Below are 20061 nucleotides of genomic sequence, written 5' to 3' on the forward strand. Positions count from 1 at the left end.
TCCATCACTGCCCCCCCCCTCACCCACCACACGCCCCCCCCCCCCCCTACCCACACATACAGTAGAAACTAGAAAGGAAACCCTGTGCAATCACATGACATTTGTAAAAAGGGAAACTTTACAGAAAACACAAGCTTTATTACACTCAATGGCCCTTTAATGGCAGACTTGAGATTATTTTTATTTTATTTTTTTAAGTTGCCTGGTGATTTAAAAATAAGATTTCACAGCTACAAGAAAAAAATTTAGTCAGCAGCTACACTAATTGGTAGGACATGACACATTGCCCATAAATAAACTGCAAACATGTTTTATCTGCTTCTGCAGTTCCGTAAGAAGAAGCTGAGATTCGGCCGCAGTCGCATTCATGAGTGGGGTCTCTTCGCCATGGAGCCCATCGCTGCTGATGAGATGGTGATTGAGTACGTCGGGCAGAACATCCGTCAGGTGAGGCTTTGTTCAGCCACTAGATGGTGGCGCTATGTCCATTTTCTCAGCCAGGTTAGGCTTCGTTTATCCATTAGGTGGTGCTGCAACATTCATTTTCATGACTTCTTAACATAAGGTATTGATATTCAAAATCGATGGAAATATCCATCATGTTCTATTTTATCTATATGCCGAAAAGTATTATCAATCCCACTCAAACGCCATTTATTTTTAGTTTTTTAAACCTTTAAATGTCCATCCTGCACGCTTTGTTTTCCTTACCTTGTGAAGCAAGGTAAGGCCACCTAAGTCCACTGTCTGGGTGAGACTGCTAATCTGTGGCTGTGATGTGCCCATGCTGACTGGTCCCTCGCGCTGGTGTCTGCTGCATGCTAACTCGCCCCGTTACTGGACAGTGAATGGGCAGCTCCCTGAACCCCTGAATGAGGAACCCTGCCTTTATGTAAATAAAAGCAGAAAGAAGACTCGGGACTGCAGAGTCCCCTGACCGCAGACTTGGGGAAGTAAAAATGGTATTTGGGTATTTGTATAATGCTAGCAATCATTTGAAAGGGGATGAGGGGATAGGAGGAGCCCAGAAATCGGCTTTAAAGCCCAGCTCCGAGCAAAATTATTATTTTTTTTCCCCCTTTAATCAGGTGCTGCCCCTCACAGTACTATTTTTCTTCCACAAGATGTTCATTATTCTGAGTTTGATGCCCAGCATAATCTAAGCCACAAAACGGTGGACATACTGTGAGTGTAAGGCATCAAGGGGTGTCAACGCGGCACCCTGCAATTATTGCGTAACATCATTGAAGACCACCCAGCCCAGGGAAGAGGTGAAGTGAATCCTGTCGCATCGCGTGACCAGACCTAGACTTGGGGTTTTAAAGGGAAACTATACATGTCTGTGATTGGAGATCCAAGTTGGGCTCTAAAGGGAAAACTGTACTCTTAGTCCAATTTAATAAAAAAAGAAAAAACTTCGAAGGGCGTGATGTGTTATTTTACAGAACAAGCAGTTGCATTTTAGACAGGCTGGAGTCACTGCTAAACCTTAGCTTGAGCTATTGACCTCTGTAATCAGAAGGCCTTTCATAACACAGTAGGTAAGGAAGCAGAGGGAACCCATCTAAGGAGCCAAAAGTATAACCTACTGGCTCTATTAAACACTATAGAATGTCATATTTACAGCAGCTAGCTGTGATGAACTTCACCATTTTCAATACATTTACCTTATTATGGTTCTTATAATCAGTAAAACCTGATTAGGGACAATCTGAAAATTAACGTATTGCTTGATTGGTTGTCAAACCTGTCCAGTCTGAATGCTTTTATATAGTTCAAAGCACCAATCCAGTCATTTTGAATGGATTATCCAGCCAATCAAAGTAACCCATCCAGGTTATATCCGCTCACCGTTGTGCCGTGACTGGGACTCCCGTGCGCATGCGTGGGAGTCATGTCATCGTGACTCAGCCATTTAAACGGCAGGAGCCTGGAAACCTGGAAGGAAGACTGGGTGAAGATCTAGGCCCTGATAGCGGTGACAGTGCACCGCGGGGGGGGGGGGGGGGTCCGATTGGCTCTACAGGTGTCTTAATGTGCTAGTATGCGATTTATTTATTTATTTATTGGTCAGGACTTTATTACCGTTGTCAGTCACACTAAATACAACTATTAATTTCTCGGAGGTCTAATATAGATTGTTAGCCTTGTGCATGTTGTAATATAGACATGTTTGGCATCTAACTGATTGAAATTTGCCTGTACAATAATGCAACCACTTTTTATGAAGGGAACTCTATTACCGCAGGAATGTTGGTATGTGTATAAAGTCTGACTCTAGCCAGTCTATTTACACCTCAATATTTTTGAGAGCGCCTCATCATTGGGTGTCTCTTGCACATCCTGCTTAAACCCCATTCACACCAGGGTGTTTTGCAGGTGCTATAGCGTTAGAAATAGCGCCTGCAATCCGCCCTAAAGAAGCTGCACCATAGTGTGTAATGTGAAAGCCCTGAGGGCTTTCACACTACAGCAGTGCACTGGCAGGATGTCAGGGAAAAGTCCTGCCAGCAGCTTCTTTGGAGCGGTGAAGGAGCGGTGTGTTTACCACTCCTCCACAGCTGCTCCCCATTGACATCAATGGGGCAGCGCTGTAATACCGCTGGCAAAGTCGCTAGCGGGAGGTAAAAGCGCCACGCTAGCGGCCGAAATGCGCCGCAAATCCGGTGGTAAAACATTGCTAAAATGGCGGCGTTTTACTGCCCACGCTATAGGCCAGTGATGGCAAACCTTGGTGTAACGGCTCCCCTAATATAAAGGGGGTTAACGCCGTTTGCGATGTTCCCTCTCCGAGACACGCATCCAATCGGTACCAATATCCACAGTTAAACGACCCTTTCCTATAGGAGCCGATCCCTCTGGCAAAAAGACGAGACGCGCTCTGTCTCTGCTGTAGTAGGAATGACTTTATTAAAAACCAACATTGTATTTTTATACACAATTCTAAGGCACATGCTTTAACATGAACAAGAGCCCAGCATCCCAAGACGTCTGCTATGCTTCAAACGATCCCACCCAATACACATCTTTTCACAAAGGGTTAGCAGCCAGTCTGTCTGCCACTTTACAATACACACAAGGATAGACTTAAATGAACAATAGAAATGCAAAACAACTTAATTCCTCACAACAATGACACTTAACCCCCACATACAGTATACAATGTATTATACAGCCTTGAATATGGCTATCACAGACCATATCGGGGGTTTCTTTTATTCACCCTGTGTCCAAAGTGACCCCACTGTCACACTTGGCACTCCAGATGTTTTGGAACTACATTTCCCATGATGCTCAACTACACTGCAGAGTGCATGAGCATCATGTGAAATGTAGTTCCAAAACATCTGGGGTGCCAAGGTTCACCATCACTGCTATAGGCGGTGTGGTGTGAAAGGGGTCTTAGTGGAGGTTGATGATATGTCTGAATTCAGACTTTCTCTCATTTGTGTGAAATGTGACCTAAATGTGTCGTCGTCTTCGTCTCCCCCCCCCACCGCCCCAAAGAATGCCTAGCAGAAGATTTAAATTTTTGTCTTTTTGTTACTGACCTGCGAATTTTGGAGATGTGAGGGTGGCGCACTGTGTTTTTGGTACGGCTTCCCCATTCTAACCACAAAGTTTGGGGCTCTTTCTACGTCAAATGTCATCATACACACCTTTTTGGATACATAAAACAAAGTGATACCATTGAAAAAGACGCGCCCCGCTTCTCACCTTAGTTCAAGAAGCTCAATGGAGAAACTGCACACAACGGCGTGTTTTTGACTGCATGTTTACATGCATTTGAAGCATGCTTGAGGCGCGCTTTTCATTCGTTTTATGCTGCGTTTGCAGTGTAGTTTTCAATACGTTTTTAGGCTTGGTGCAGTGCATTTGAAGCATGTTGCCTGCGTTTGCGTTGTGGAAAAATGCAGGGTGCTCTCTTCTTTCTTTCTTCTTCTTTCTTTCTTCTTCCTTCTTTCTTCCCTTTTTTTTTTTTTTTTTTTATTTTATTTTTTTTTAAACTGAACTGCACTGCAATAATGTGAATTCTGGATTTTGGCCTGTCTATGCAGTTGGAGTTCAGTTTTCAAATTCATCCAACTGCGTTCAGTGTGAAGGGGCCTCTAGACAGTCAATAGGTTGTGCAACCTTCTTTCCTTCCACCACAAGAAAATTATTTTACAGCAGTTTTATAGCACCATCAGTTTACGTAGCGATTTACAACTTGAGGGTAGACAGTACAAATACAATACACTTTAATACAGGAGGAATGAGAGGGGTCCTGCTCCTTTAGAGCTTACAGTCTAAGAGGGAAGGTCAAGAGACATAAGAGGTAATAACTGTGGGGGATGTGCTGATGGTGAAAATAAATGTCCAGTTGTTAGATGGGGGGGGGGGTAGAAGAGATGAGTTTGGTGGGAAAATTGCCTGATTTCCCAATCAACATGGTCAATGTTAACGGGAGAATCCCTCCCACAGTGCTGTTGTGTTCTGCCAGAGAGGAGCCTTCCCTTCCGGCAGAAGACAATCATTGGTGATGCTGGCTATAGCAAGTGGCACTAATCATTTGGGGGGAAAAATAAAAAAATCCGGCAGGCTGCTTGTACACCAATCGATGGATATACTGGTGTACAACCAAGGTTGCCCATATATGGATCAAAATTCAGCCGGTCCCCGGTGAACCGGCCGAATTTTTATTCATGTATGGCCAGCTTTAGAATTGATCAACCAATCGGGGTCCTCATTCATGTGTGTGATTTCCCCCCCCCCCCCCTTCAAACCATCTTGGTAAAGAACCAGAACCTTCTGTTCTGCATTGTGTGCTTGATGAGAGAAATATTTGTCTACTTCCCCCATGATCAGTCTTGTGTGAGCTTATAGCTGATGACTGTTGTTTATGTAAAGTATATGTATGTAATATTAGCTCAACTATTCAGGCTTCAATCATTTGATCTCCTTGTGTTATTGTATCTGGTGTTCATTGCACAAGAGCCGGTAATCTTCCCCATTCTCAATCTAGAGATATAAAATAGGCATTGCTGAATCAGATCTGACTACACCCATTATATAACATTCACATGGAATGCCAGGCTAGGATAATGGTAATCTCCACTTCTGTCTGCCAGATCTCAGTCACCCGCATTACATTTTACTTTAACCCTTTTGCTGCAGGAGGCTTTTTTTTTTTCCCCCTGCAATGCACTTTTAGGTATGAAGATTACTCAAAGCCCCTCGCCTAACATTTTATGAAAGCTACCACCCTGTAGAATAAAATGATTGCACAATCATTGTTCTACTGTTTTTTTTACATCAATATCATATCATATCATATATTCCCAGAGGACTGGCCGTTATTCTCTCAGAAAATGTTATTTACTCATTTGGTATTTATTGCTCGTAAGTTGATTTCTCAACACCAATTAACCTACCAGCATGTCTTTTGGAGTAAAGCGGAATACCCCGGAGGAAACGCATACAAAGCAATAGGGAGAACAGGAAAACTCCATTCAGATATTGTCCTGGGTGGGATTTGAACCCACACTGCTGCCACTCTGCTAATTCTGGTCCCGGGGGGGGAAAAAAACCCCTCTTCAGCTGCTACTGTAGTGGCTGATCCAGGAAAGAGCAAGGTTAGCACGACTTTCTAGTCTTGCTGATAACAATCCTGTTTTCTCTGTTCTAGGTGGTTGCGGACATGAGGGAGAAGAGGTACGCCCAGCAAGGGATCGGAAGCAGCTATTTATTCCGTGTCGACCAGGACACCATCATAGATGCCACCAAATGTGGCAACTTGGCCAGATTTATAAATCACTGCTGCACGGTAAGAGTACTGGGGGGTTATTTGAGTTCAAGAGCAAAAGAAAAATTTAAAAAGGGACATTAATGACTTAATATCTCAGGAATGCTTTCAATCTCCACCATGTATAGAGATGCTTTAAAAGTTATGAAGAGCCAAAGCTTTTTATGCTTAAAGGATAAGTTCACCTTTTGTAACATGTTACACCCATGTTCACAGCGTAACATGTTATGAATGGACTGGCCTCGCATCTCCCCGCATCTCCACGATCTCCCTGATCTCCCATCCGACAGCGGGGATCTTCTCCTCAGCTAGCTGTCGCAATTTAAAAAAGGTGGCCGAGCGAGGCTTCCACCCGCCAGTCTGCGTCAATGGAGAACTACAAGGTCCAGCAGCCTTTGCAACTGTTGTCTTGGGGTTTTCAAAGAACTTCTACGGCGCTGTGGTAGTTTATTCTTTATTTTAGTCAGATTGTATCTGCTTACCCGTACGGGCGCACAAATACACTGGCAGATCTGCTGAGAAGCTGCATAGCGCCAATGATCTTCTGATCACTGGTGAAATGCTTTTACAGGCTCCAAAAAAATAATAAATGCACATTTTGTTTTTTAACCTCCAAAAATGTGCATGTATTTTTTATTTATTTTTTCAAAAAAAGTGAACTTTTCCTTTTAAGCGTGGAAGGATTAATTAGAACTTTTGTCGACTGTTTCCCTGGTGGACAGATTCACCCTCTCCATTTGTCCTGGTGACCTTTGTCCAGAAGACAGAATATAACGGAAAGCCCAACATATTACAGTGATCACTAGAGACTAGGTTGAATCTTCTACTGGGGACAAATTCCCAAGACAGGAATTCCCTGAATTTGTAGAGATTCACTCTCACTTCCTGTTGTATCCTTGGAACAGGAAGTGAAAGGAACCCCCCCCTCAGCAGGGAATAGACAGCAAAAATAAACTGACAGTGGTTTTCATCTTTTTGTGTTAAATTTGTTTATTTTCTTCTCCGTCCAGAATTAAGCAAGAACGTTTTTTGGCTTTAGCCCCCGGTTCACACTATTGTAATATGGGAACCAGCGCGATTCCAGTGCCCACAGCTCCCTCGCAGGCAACACTGCTCTCTGCGGACTGCTGCGGCTGTCAGTACAAAGTTAATGACACCCCCAGATCAGGTCGCAGTGTGAACTGTGCATTCAGGCAGGAATCTGATCCGATCTGATTCCAGTGCAGGAAAAAGTTAGAAGGTCCACCAAGTAAATGGGCCATAATGATTATAAGAAGTCCAATTTTAGGCCCCATTTACACTTGCGAATGGGGCTGTTATCGATTATTACTATACGTGCCATAGACCCAGTGGTGAGGGGTTCCCTGTTATTAGCTGTGGGCAGCAGTCCTAAAGATTATTAGCTGTGGGCAGCAGTCCTAAAGAAAGCAATGGGAGGCTGACAGCTCCCGCAATTTATTGCAGCCGCTCTCATGTAATGACTCGTGGAGTGATTACCTGCGAATGATTGACCCTGGGTGAAGCTGCTATTGGCTGTGGGAGCTGTCAGCCTCCTATTGCCTATAATGGGGCTGCCACCCACAGCTGATTTACTGGGAACCCTCACTGGGTCTCTCACATGTAATTGGTGACTGTCCCTATTTGCAAGTGTGAATGGGGCCTAAAGCTGGCCATATGTGATTCAGGTTTTTTTTTTTTTTTTTGTTCAGCCAGCGGATTGAATGAAAATTAACTGGTTACCCCATCCGCATTTGAGGTGGATGGGAGAATCCTCCACCCTGCCCTATTGTATTTTGACAGCAGAGACTCCCCTGCTGTCAGAATACACAGATCAGCACTGCACCCCACTGACCAAGCTGCTTTTATTTGACCGGGCGGTTGAACAGAAGTCAATTGGTACCATATCAATTTCTGCTCAACTGCAATGGCCACACATGGATCAAAATTCAGACCGTCCTTGCTGAACCAGCCGAATTCCATTCCATCTAAGGGTCACCTTAAAGAGGAACTGCAGTCTGCTCACATATTTTGTAATAAAAACATCTTTGCCATTCTGAAGCTTCCTTCCAACCACTTTGCATATTATTTTATTATATAATCTGAACTTTCCAAATATGCTGCGGAAATCTCCCTCCGCTGAGTCTGGCTGCAGCCATTCTAACTATGGGCAGATAAAGCTGTTGCCTGTTCACTTCCTGGATTTACACAGACGCACGCCTCCAGCTCTGCATCTCTCATTGGTCTTCTTATGACTCATCCCCCCCCCCCTCCCTTCCTGGCAAACTCTCAGGAGAGTGAGAGAGCTTTGCATGATGTCATAAGCCTAGGATAATGACCAGACAAGAAACAGGAAGTGGGCTGTATAAGATATTTACTGGCAGAGAAAAAAATGTTTTACTATCCAACGTTAAAACGACAAGGGCAGAAGATTTAATAGATGGAAAGTTGAAAAAAAATGACTGAAGGTCCACTTTAAGCTGTATGGAATAAATTCTGTTTGCTGGGCTTTTGCAAAAGTTTGTCCAATGTTTGTTGCATGACTTTTAATTGTGAACTGTTAGGAAATATTCATAATTTAGCCTTGCTTAGGACGGAGCGGTCCCCTGTGATCTGACTGTCAGTCACAGGGATCGGTAGCCTAGGGCACGCATGACATGGCTTATACTGAATGTCATTTTCATCCAGAAGTTCGTCATGTGGCGTGTGCACAGGCTTTTACTGTCCCAGCAGAGCATCTTTTATCCTTTTGCTACCTACAGATACATCACTTCTGCTATAGGCCGTAAATGACAGCTCACTAGGTTCTTAATTCTAAAGCCTGGGTTGCTCCTCTGTGACCAGGGTTTGCTCTCTTGGCCTCATAGTACTGATTTTCCTTTTAACATCAATCTATTTGGCGTTCGTACGTGTTAACCTCTGCGTATGTGTAATGGCTGGCTGCCACATGTTATCAAAATATCCCTGGAATTGTCTCCCTATTGCATCATTCATTTAGCATGCCATTGTCCTCTTAACTGTTCACTTAATGGATCCGGTCTCTGTTTAGTAGTAATCCAAGGTTGCGCTGTCACTGTGCTACTGACACTGAATGGGAAGGGGTTAAACATCTAGGGTGATCAAAAGGTTAAATATGTGCCTAGCCAGTGTTCGTCTACTGCAGGGATCTCAAACTTGCGGCCCTCCAGCTGTTGCGAAACTACAAGTCCCATGAGGCATTGCAAGGCTGACCATTACAAGCATGACTCCCACCGGCAGAGGCATGATGGGACTTGTAGTTTCACAACAGCTGGAGGGCCACCAGTTTGAGACCCCTGGTCTACTGTATGTTGTGCTTTTACTAGGGGAAGTAATCACTTCCATTCCCTGCTTTGCATGGAAACAAAATCTGACTTCCCTGCTGACAGGACAGGGATCTGCCTTGTTTACATAGGCAGAGCCCTGTCCTGTGCGTGTTTTCGGACAATCAGCAGGTGTCGGCGGTAATCTGTTGTAAAATCACAGCAGAGCCAGGTCGCTGGCAGTGCACGCCCCCAACCTGGAAGTGTCAGATGACATACTAGGTACGTGATCTGGTGCAGGCGAGCCGCTTTGTCGCCATATATCTAGAATAGTGATGGTGAACCTTGGAACCCCAGATGTTTTGGAACTGCATTTCCCATGATGCTCATGCACTCTGCAGTGTAGTTGAACATCATGGGAAATGTAGTTCCAAAGCATCTGGGGTGCCAGGGTTCACCATCGCTGATCTAGGTTATACTGTCGGCAAGCGATTAAACAACCCTGTGGATAGAATTATTGATACTCTGGTATGTCTCGCTTAGAATTGACAGCTGTGAACATACACTTTATGGGCAAACATTTGTGGACACCTGACCATCACAGCTTGTTGGACATCCTTTTCCTGTATCCTGGCCTTTTAATATGAATTCCCTAACTCCCTACTACCTTCTTCTGGGAATTTGTGGGGTGAGGTACTGACCTTGGATGAGAAGACCTGGATCACATTTGGCATCCATTTCATCCCAAAAGTGTTCGCTAGGGTTAAGGTCAAATTGAGGCCCTCAACACCAAACTGTTCACATCATGTCCTTATAGATCTGGCTCTAGATCTAGCACAATCCTGCTGGAACAGAAAAGGCCATCCTCAAACTGTCACCGCAGGGTTGGAAGTTTACAGTTGTCTAAAGCGTTTTTAGCAGGGGTTCCCCAAGACCGGAGAACTATTTCAAGGGTTCCTCTGTGTTGAAAAAGTTGAGAAAGGCTGATCTAGAGGTGTGACCACATGAATTTGACTGTAGAGGTAGGGGTGATGGTCAGGCGTCCACAAACATCTGGCTATTTTGTAAATGCTTCTTGAAATGGTTAGTTTTTTTTCTGCCAGTAAAAACCTTATACAGCCCACTTCCTGTCAGAGCTGGAGGTGTGTGTCTGTGTAAATCCAGGAAGTGAGCAGGCAGCAGCTTCAGCTGCCCACAGTTAAAATGGTTGCATCCAGATTTCTGCATCATATTTGGAAAGTACAGAATCGCTGTATATATAAAATATGCAAAGTGGTTGGAGGGAAGCTTCAGAATGGCAAAGATGGTTTTACCACAAATTATGTGAGCAGACTGCAGTTTTCTCTGTAGGTCTCTTTTGAAAGTTGTAAATGACAAACTGTAACTTTGGCAGAAGCTGCGACAGATGCAGCATTCATGTTTACCTGCTATTTTTTTCTATATTAATTTTATTTCATTCTTGAACATGTATGATTTTACTTTGCATTGTTTTTTTTTTTTATATTGAAACACTTTTTTTTTTTTTTTTCCCCTCTCCCTTAGCCTAATTGTTACGCCAAAGTCATCACAATCGAGTCTCAAAAGAAAATTGTCATCTACTCAAAGCAGGCGATCAACGTCAATGAGGAGATCACCTACGACTACAAATTCCCCATCGAAGAAAACAAAATTCCCTGTTTATGTGGGACTGAAAACTGCCGGGGGACTTTGAATTAGCTGCAATCCCAGTTGCAGGTTCTGGTCATGGGTTCCGCATAACTGCTTACTGTGGCCAAAACGACAGACTCTGGAGGTCATAATAGGCATAGGACTTGTTTCTGACAACCTTTTTAGAAGCAACCAGGCCTGTTGCCTAAATTTTTTTTTTTCTTCCCCAGTATGAAGACAACTTGGCATTTGGTCGGTGCCCGTTGCAGTACCTAGTATTTTTTTGTGGGTATTTAGAATGTTTTTTTTCTCTTCTCTGGACCTGAATATTCTAGCAGCCTGGCCTATGTATGGCACTTTAAGATGGCGTTAAGACGTCTATACTTTACAACATTGACCAGATCTGTACCGTGACAGTCGTTCCACTTCATTCGTTCAGTCCCATGGGGGGGTGGGGGGATACTTATCTGTATATAAATATATGTTAATTTTTTTATTTGCTAGCCATTTTAATTGGCCTATTTTTCTATATAATTCAGTTATCTGTTCTTTTTATTCCTTTCTGGGAGTATGTTATTTATACAGGGCGGCAGCCAAGAGATGTGGACCCTCCCGTATTTTTTTTTTTTTTTTTTTTTCAGGCTTTTACGCTGAAAGTCCTAGACTTTCCTAGAACCCTAAACTTAGCTTGTGAACCCCCCCCTCATTATCAAGACCCGTCATGGGTGTGACCTTTGTACCTTCTTTTAGTTCTCTGTGGCCACAAGAAAGACTGTGTAACGCACAAAAACCTTCTACTTGTATGGTCTGAGACAGGGATGCGCCTTGTGGTTTTCTTTCTTTCTTTCTTTCTTTCTTTCTTTTTTTTTTTTTTTTTTTTTTTTTTAAGACTGACTCCTCATGGGTGGAGCTCAACAAAGACCGATCCTGCAGTAGGTGGAGCTCAACAAAGACCAGTCCTGCGGCTGTCCCTTTTTTTTTTTTTTTCCCTTGTCTTTGTAATGATGTGGCCCCTCAACTCCTGTAAATACGTGCACACTACGCTTTGTTTATATGTATATATGGCTGATGGCAGACTCTACAGATACCTAGGGGACTGGTCATAGAAGATGACATGGCTGCGACAGACTGTCAAGCCCCCACGCGGCATTAACCCTCTTCCACCCTGTGCCCTTTTTATAGATAATATTCAGTTGATGCCAGTATTGAATATCTATAGTCTTTATTCCACCCATTTGCCTGAGATACTATCTCTCCTGTATGTTTTATTACTCACACCTCCTAATCTTCAAATGATGAAGGCGTCCCAATTCTCTGTTACCCAATTTTTGCAATCTGTAGTAGATGCGCAGCTTTCATTCTCCTTTTTCCTTTTTAATCAGGTTTGTATAGCAATATTTGGCTTTTAGCCCTAACTTATTGGAATTCTTTTAATGGTAAACATTTTACCTGTGAGGACTTCATTCATCACCATCAATCCTGCGATCAGCACTTTTCATTTTACTCCGGCGCGTCTCTCTGTTGCTTCCTCACCTTACCTGAGAAACGGATGAGATTCGCTTTTTATTACTTCCAATTTTTTTTTCTTTCTTTTTAAATGGCATGTTACATGTGTTCTTAGCAAATGCCGTCAACGCTCATTACCGGTGACTCCAGATCTAGTTTGTTTTTTTTGTTTTTTTTGGTTCCTTCCTTGGTGCTGTTATCAAATGACTCTTTTCTTTTCTTTCTTTTTTTTTTGGTGGAGACGGAGTTGTCTTCAGCTTAGCTTTGTAAGCGGGGTGGGAGGAAGGTGCGTTACGGCAGGCAGTCAGGTCTCCAAGGAAAGGTGGTGTCAGGCCTGAAAAAAAAAGTTGTATATTCTGTATATTAACTGCTTTGTTTCTTGTAGAAACACGAGTTTATTACGTATACAACATTCTGTGTGTTGGTGTCTGATTTCTGTTCAGTAGAAGGGGGAGGGGCAAGTGGTGGAAAAAAAAAGCTCTCTAATAATCATGAAGGAAGACTATCTGCTACTCCATGTATGCTCTTTCAAAATCGTCAAGTTTTATTGTTTCTCCACAAAATACACTATCGATACAGTCGTGGTTAACGCGTTTCAGCTTTGTCGGCTTTATTCATAACCCTGAATAACCACTTGAAGACCAGGCCATTTCCAGCACTGTTGTTTACAAGAAGAAAGAAAAAAAATCTATTTTTCGCTAGAAGATTCCTCTCTATCTCCATCTCTATAGATCTCTCCATCTCTATAGATCTCTCCATCTCTATAGATCTCTCCATCTCTATAGATCTCTCCATCTCTATAGATCTCTCCATCTCTATACAGTGGTGTGAAAAAGTGTTTGCCCCCTTCCTCATTTCCTGTTCCTTTGCATGTTTGTCATACTTAAGTGTTTCGGAACATCAAACCAATTTAAACAATAGTCAAGGACAACACAAGTAAACACAAAATGCAATTTGTAAATGAAGGTGTTTATTATTAAAGGTGAAAAAAAATCCAAACCATCATGGCCCTGTGTGAAAAAGTGATTGCCCCCCTTGTTAAAACATACTATAACTGTGGTTGTCCACTCCTGAGTTCAATTTCTCTAGCCACACCCAGGCCTGATTATTGCCACACCTGTTCACAATCAAGGCATCACTTAAATAGGAGCTGCTTGACACAGTAAGGTCCACCAGAAGATCCTTAAAAGCTACACATCATGCCGAGACCCAAAGAAATTCAGGAACAATTGAGAAAGAAAGTAATTGAGATCTATCAGTCTGGAAAGGGTTATAAAGCCATTTCCAAAGCTTTGGGAATCCAGCGAACCACAGTGAGAGCCATTATCCACAAATGGCGAAGACATGGAACAGTGGTGAACCTTCCCAGGAGTGGCCGGCCGCCCAAAAATTACCCCAAGAGCGCAGCGACGACTCATCCAAGAGGTCACAAAAGACCCCACAACAACGTCCAAGGAACTGCAGGCCTCACTTGCCTCAGTTAAGGTCAGCGTTCATGCCTCCACCATCAGGAAAAGACTGGGCAAAAATGGCCTGCATGGCAGAGTTCCAAGGAGAAAACCACTGCTGAGCAAAAAGAACATCAAAGCTCGTCTCAATTTCTCCACAACACATCTTGATGATCCCCAAGACTTTTGGGACAACATTCTGTGGACCGATGAGACAAAAGTGGAACTCTTTGGAAGGTGTGTGTCCAAGCATATCTGGCGTAGAAGGAACACTGCATTTCATAAAAAGAACATTATACCAACAGTAAAATATGGTGGTGGTAGTGTGATGGTCTGGGGCTGTTTTGCTGCTTCAGGACCTGGAAGACTTGCCGTGATAAAAGGAACTATGAATTCTGCTGTCTACCAAGAGATCCTGAAGGAGAATGTCCGACCAAGCTGAAACGAACTTGGGTTCTGCAGCAGGACAATGATCCTAAACACACCAGCAAGTCCACCACCGAATGGCTGAAGAAAAACAAAATGAAGACTTTGGAGTGGCCTAGCCAAAGTCCTGACCTGAATCCTATTGAGATGTTGTGGTATGACCTTAAAAAGGCCGTTCATGCTCGAAAACCCTCTAATGTAACTGAATTAGCACAATTCTGCAAAGATGAGTGGGCCAAAATTCCTCCAGGATGCTGTAAAAGCCTCATTGCACGTTATCGCAAACGCTTGGTTGCAGTTGTTGCTGCTAAGGGTGGCCCAACCAGTTATTAGGTTTAGGGGGCAATCACTTTTTCACACAGGGCCATGATGGTTTGGATTTTTTTTCACCTTTAATAATAAACACCTTCATTTACAAATTGCATTTTGTGTTTACTTGTGTTGTCCTTGACTATTGTTTAAATTGGTTTGATGTTCCGAAACACTTAAGTGTGACAAACATGCAAAGGAACAGGAAATGAGGAAGGGGGCAAACACTTTTTCACACCACTGTAGATCTCTCCATCTCTATAGATCTCTCCATCTCTATAGATCTCTCCATCTCTCCATCTCTATAGATCTCTCCATCTCTATAGATCTCTCCATCTCTATAGATCTCTCCATCTCTATAGATCTCTCCATCTCTATAGATCTCTCCATCTCTATAGATCTCTCCATCTCTATAGATCTCTCCATCTCTCTCTCTCTATATATAGATATATAGATATATAGATATATAGATATATAGATATATACATACATACATACATATATACATACATACATACATACATACATACATGCATACCCCACTTTTAAGTACACAATGGGGTTTATTTACTAAAGCTGGAAAGTGCAAAATCAGGCTCACTTCTGGAGAGCAATCAGCTTCCAGGTGTTCTTACCAAAGCTTAATTGAACAAGCTGAGGTTAGAAGCTGATTGGTCTCTATGCAGAAGTGAGCCTGATTTTGCACTTTCCAGCTTTAGTAAATAAACCCCATTGTGTACTTAAAAGTGGGGTATGCCAGTATATATAGATAGAGAGATAATGTGTACTTAAAGGTGGGGTATGCCTGTATGTATATAGATAGATATTTATATATTTATAGAGATAAATCTCTCTATATGTAATCTCTCTATAGATGGAGAGATCGATAGATAATGTCAATCTATCTATATAAGATATCTATTTTTTTTTCTTTGTCACATGGTATTTACGCAGCAATTTTTCAAAAACTTTTTTTCCCCCCAAAAAATTGCAAATTTTAATGCAAGAAAAACCCCCCCACAATATATAACCCAATTTTTTTTTTGAAAGATATAGAAGGTGATATGCAGCGTAAATAGATACCTAATATGTCACCACTTTAAAATTGCATACGATCGTGGAATAGCGCCAAATTATGGTACTTTAAAATCTCTGTAGGCAGTTTAGTTTACAGTTACAGAGGGGGATCTAGTGCTAGAATTATTGCTCTCACGATGACGCTTGTGGTGATAGCTCGCATGTGTGGTGCTAACACAGTTTACATATGCGGGTACGACCTACGTATGCGTTCAACTGTATGTGAGCACAGGGGGAACTTTAAAAAAAAAACATATATATATATATATATATATATATATATATATATATATATATATATATATATATATATATATATATATATATATATATATATATATATATATATATATATATATATATATATTTTTTTTATCACTTCTATTCCTATCACGAAAAATGTAAATATCCCTTGTGCTAGAAATAAGGCCTTAACCACTTCAGCCCCAGAAGGATTTTTACCCCCTTCCTTACCAGAGCACTTTTTGCGATTCGGCACTGCGTCGCTTTAACTGGCAATTGCGCAGTCGTGCGACATTGTACCCAAACAAAATTGACGTCCTTTTTTTCCCCACAAATGGAGCTTTCTTTTGTTGGCATTTGATCACTTCTGCGGTTTTTATTTTTTGCGCTACAAACAAAAAAAAGCAATATTTTTTTGCTGTTTGCTATAATAAATATCCCCCAAAAATATATTAAAAAAAAAAACGATTTTTTTCCTCAGTTTAGGCCGATATATATATTCTTCTACATATTTTCGGTAAAAAAATCGCAATAAGCGTATATTGATTGGTTTGCGCAACATTTATAGCGCCTACAAAATAGGGGATCGTTTTATGGCTTTTTAAAATTTTTTTTGTTAGTAATGGCGGCTTTATTTTCATTAAATTTTTTCGGGACTGCGACATTGTGGTGGACACACCGGACATTTTTGACACTATTTTGGGTCCATTGTCCCGTTTTTATCGATGCTATAAAATTGCATTGATTACTGTGTAAATGACACTGGCAGTGAAGGGGTTAAGTGTGTCCTAGGGAGTGATTCTAACGGTGGGGGGTGGGCTTCAACACACAGGACACTGATCACTGCTCCCGATAACAGGGAGCTGTGATCTCTGTCCTGTCACTAGGCAGAACGGGGCATGCTTTGTTTACAAAAGCATCTCCCCGTTCTTCCTCCCCGTGACACAATCGTGGGCACCCGGCGGACATAGACGCCGCTTAAAGGGGACGCACCTATATGCCCTTTTTTGTCTACCAGCGCCATTCTGCTGTAGGCAACAGGTTAAAGGTCCTCTATAACAGTGATCATCAACCCTGTCCTCAGGGCCCACTAACAGGCCGGGTTTTATGTATTACCGTGGGGGAGATGCAGACTAGAATACTGCAATCACTGAGCAGCAAATGAGAACACCTGTGATGTATTTCAGTTATCTTGCAAACCTGGCCTGTTAGTGGGCCCTGAGGACAGGGTTGATGACCACTGACCTATAAGACTCCACATCTCTCTCTCTTATGCTGGAAAGCCTGAGGAAAAAAATTAAATTAATCTCAGGCTTTAAAAAAAAAAGGGCAGTGTTTACATCTGCCAGAACCGGAACTTGGATTACTTTTAGTGGAAAGAGATTTGCCGGCTTGAAAGAAGCTTACTGGAATTATGGTTGCCGCCACAGCCATGATCCCGGTATGACCACTTCGCTAACAGGAACATATTAATTATATATTTTTACACCCCTCAAATTTCTGTAAATATTTTCTTCTATCCTTTCATGTGACAACACTGAAGAAATGACACTTGTCTACAATGTAATGTATTGAGTGTACAGCTTGTATAACAGTGTAAATTTGCTGTCCCCTCAAAATAACGCAACACACAGCCATTAATGTCTAAACCGCTGCCAACAAAAGTGAGTACACCCCTAAGTGAAAATGTCCAAATTGGGCCCAATTAGCCATTTTCCCTCTCCGATGTCATGTGACTAGTTAGTGTTAACGGGTTTCAGGTGTGAATGAGGAGCAGGTGTGTTAAATTTGGTGTTATAGCTCTCACTCTCTCATACTGATCAATGCAAGTTCAACATGGCACCTCATGGCAAAGAACTCTGAGGATCTGAAAAAAAAAAAAAAGAATTGTATCTCTACATAAAGATGGCCTAGGCTATAAGATTGCCAAGACCCTGAAACTGAGCTGCAGCACGGTGGCCAAGACCATACAGTGGTTTAACAGGACAGGTTCCACTCACAACAAGCCTCGCCATGGTCCACCAAAGAAGTTGAGTGCACGTGCTCAGCGTCATATCCAGAGGTTGTCTTTGGGAAATAGATGTATGAGTGCTGCCAGCATTGCAGAGGTTGAAGGGGTGGGGGGGTCAGCCTGTCAGTGCTCAGACCATACGCCGCACGCTGCATCAAATTGTTTTGCATGGCTGTTGCCCCAGAAGGAAGCCTCTTCTAAAGATGATACACAAGAGAGCCCACAAACAGTTTGCTGCAGACTAAGGACATGGATTACTGGAACCATGTCCTGTGGTCTGATTAGACCAAGATAAACTTATTTGGTTCAGATGGTGTCAATCGTGTGTCGCAGCAACCAGGTGATGAGGACAAAGACAAGTGTCTCTTGCCTACAGTCAAGCATGGTGGGGGGGGGGCATGCAATGTGTCATGGTCTGGGGCTGCATGAGTGCTGCCAGCACTGGGGAGCTACAGATCATTGAGGGAACCATGAATGCCAACATGTACTGCGACATACTGAAGCAGAGAATGATCCCTCCCTTCTGAGACTGGGCCGCAGGGCAGTATTCCAACATAACGACTCCAAACACACCTCCAAGATGACCACTGCCTTGCTAAAGAAGCTGAGGGTGAAGGTGATAGACTGACCAAGCATGTCACCAGACCTAAACCCTATTGAGCATCTGTGGGGTATCCTTAAAGAGGACTCCAGTGGCAACCTGTGAAGCTCTGGTGAGCTTCATGCCCAAGAGGGTTAAAGCAGTGTTGGAACAAAATGATGGCCACACAAAATATTGACATTTTGGCAACAATTCTGACATTTTCACGTGAATGTCCGAATGAGGGGTGTACTCATTTTTGTTGCCAGCAGTTGAGACATTAAAGACACAATATTACATCAGTGGTTAAAGTGTTTCAGCCTTTTTGGCCTTAGTCATGGTTATGACTAAGGCCGACCAGGCTGAAACATGTAAACAACTCCTGTATCAATATTGTGTCTTCTGTGGAGAAACAAAAATCTCGATGATTTTTAAAGAGCATGCAAAGAGTAGCAGATTTTCTTCCTTCATGATTTTGCCTGCAGCGGTGCGACTGCTCATTGAGCACCCATCGGCTATGGAGGATTCTTGCATATCATTGGGTTGTAGTACCTTATCTCTAATTTGTGTTTTTTTTTTTTTTTTTTTTTTTTTTTCCAATACCAATATACCACCTTGGTTATCATAAAGGTAAAGTATGAAACAAAAAAACATTTCTTCAAAACGTGCACATTCCCTCAAGGTTTATCCTTCTACAAAGCAGCAAGTACAGAAAAATAGGCTTTGATCTGCTAGAAATCCATTCCTAACTTCCATTTGAGCTGGCAATACAATGCTTCTGCTCTATTGAAATCCTAACCAGTGTTCTCAGCCCTGAGCCCCTCCCCTGCTACACAACGGAACACTTTACCTTTATGGTATGAAGATGACCATAGGTATAAGAGAACGGTGGCTGAGCAGGGCCCACTACGCCGGTTAGAATGTCATTGAAAGTTTTAATCCGAGAGTTGGGAGCTCCCTGGATTTCTGGCAGATTAACCGGTATCTTTCTCATCAATTACAGGGGTGTCACACTGGTGGACTTCCAGCTGTGTATGTATATATATATATATATATACACATACATACACATACATACACATACATACACTTGACCCAGTGATATGACTGGCTTTAGGTGATGCACAGAGATAACCCAAATCCTACTATAGAAGTTTGACCTGTTTATCTGCCTCCATGTTTCCTCTACAGCTGTTCAAATTCCAGAATTTATAATGGTTGTCTGAAAGCAGGGGGCAGAGAGCTAAACGTATGCACTGAAGAGCTTAGTGGGGGGGGTGGGGAAGAGCTCTGAGAGCTGATTAGTGGAAAGGGACACCCCCTCCACAGCTGACAGGGATGAGGCTTTTAATCACAGGCTGTGTGCTGGTGCTTCCCCCACTGTCACCTTTTGTCCTATTGGTGTCAGGAAAACTTGTCGGAAGTGACTTGTGCAGATAGCAGAGGAAGGAAACGGCAGACAGAAATTATATATAGTGCTCTGGACCAAGACAAATACACACTATAGACCAGGGATATGCAATTAGTGGACCTCCAGCTGTTGCAAAACTACAAGTCCTATCGTGCCTCTGGGTGTCATTCTTGTGGCTGTCGGAGTCTTGCTATGCCTCATGGGACTTGTAGTTCTGCAACAGCTGGAGGTCCGCTAATTGCATATCCCTGCTATAGACCGCAGGGGGAGGCAACCTGGGGACCTGCAGCTGTTGCAGAACTACAGGTCCCATCATGCCTCCTGGGAGTAATTGTAACTG

The 20061-nt window shown here is 42.7% G+C and overlaps 1 protein-coding gene across 2 annotated transcripts in view; it reads left to right on the plus strand.

Annotated features, from left to right (window-relative positions):
* SETD1A (SET domain containing 1A, histone lysine methyltransferase) overlaps positions 1–12811 on the plus strand; it is an 83141-nt gene extending 70330 nt beyond the window's left edge. For both annotated transcript variants that reach the window (XM_077447224.1, XM_077447223.1), the window contains exons 17-19: positions 328–447; positions 5669–5806; positions 10606–12811. In XM_077447224.1, the coding sequence (XP_077303350.1) occupies positions 328–447; positions 5669–5806; positions 10606–10779 (432 nt within the window). In that variant the 3' untranslated portion in view covers positions 10780–12811. The remainder of the gene's footprint in view (positions 1–327; positions 448–5668; positions 5807–10605) is intronic.
* The last annotated feature ends 7250 nt before the right edge of the window (positions 12812–20061 follow it).

This window comes from Lithobates pipiens, unplaced genomic scaffold (genome assembly GCF_037356315.1).
Source record: "Lithobates pipiens isolate NorthernLeopardFrog02 unplaced genomic scaffold, aLitPip1_a1.2 Scaffold_22, whole genome shotgun sequence".
Classification (NCBI taxonomy): Eukaryota; Metazoa; Chordata; class Amphibia; order Anura; family Ranidae; genus Lithobates; species Lithobates pipiens.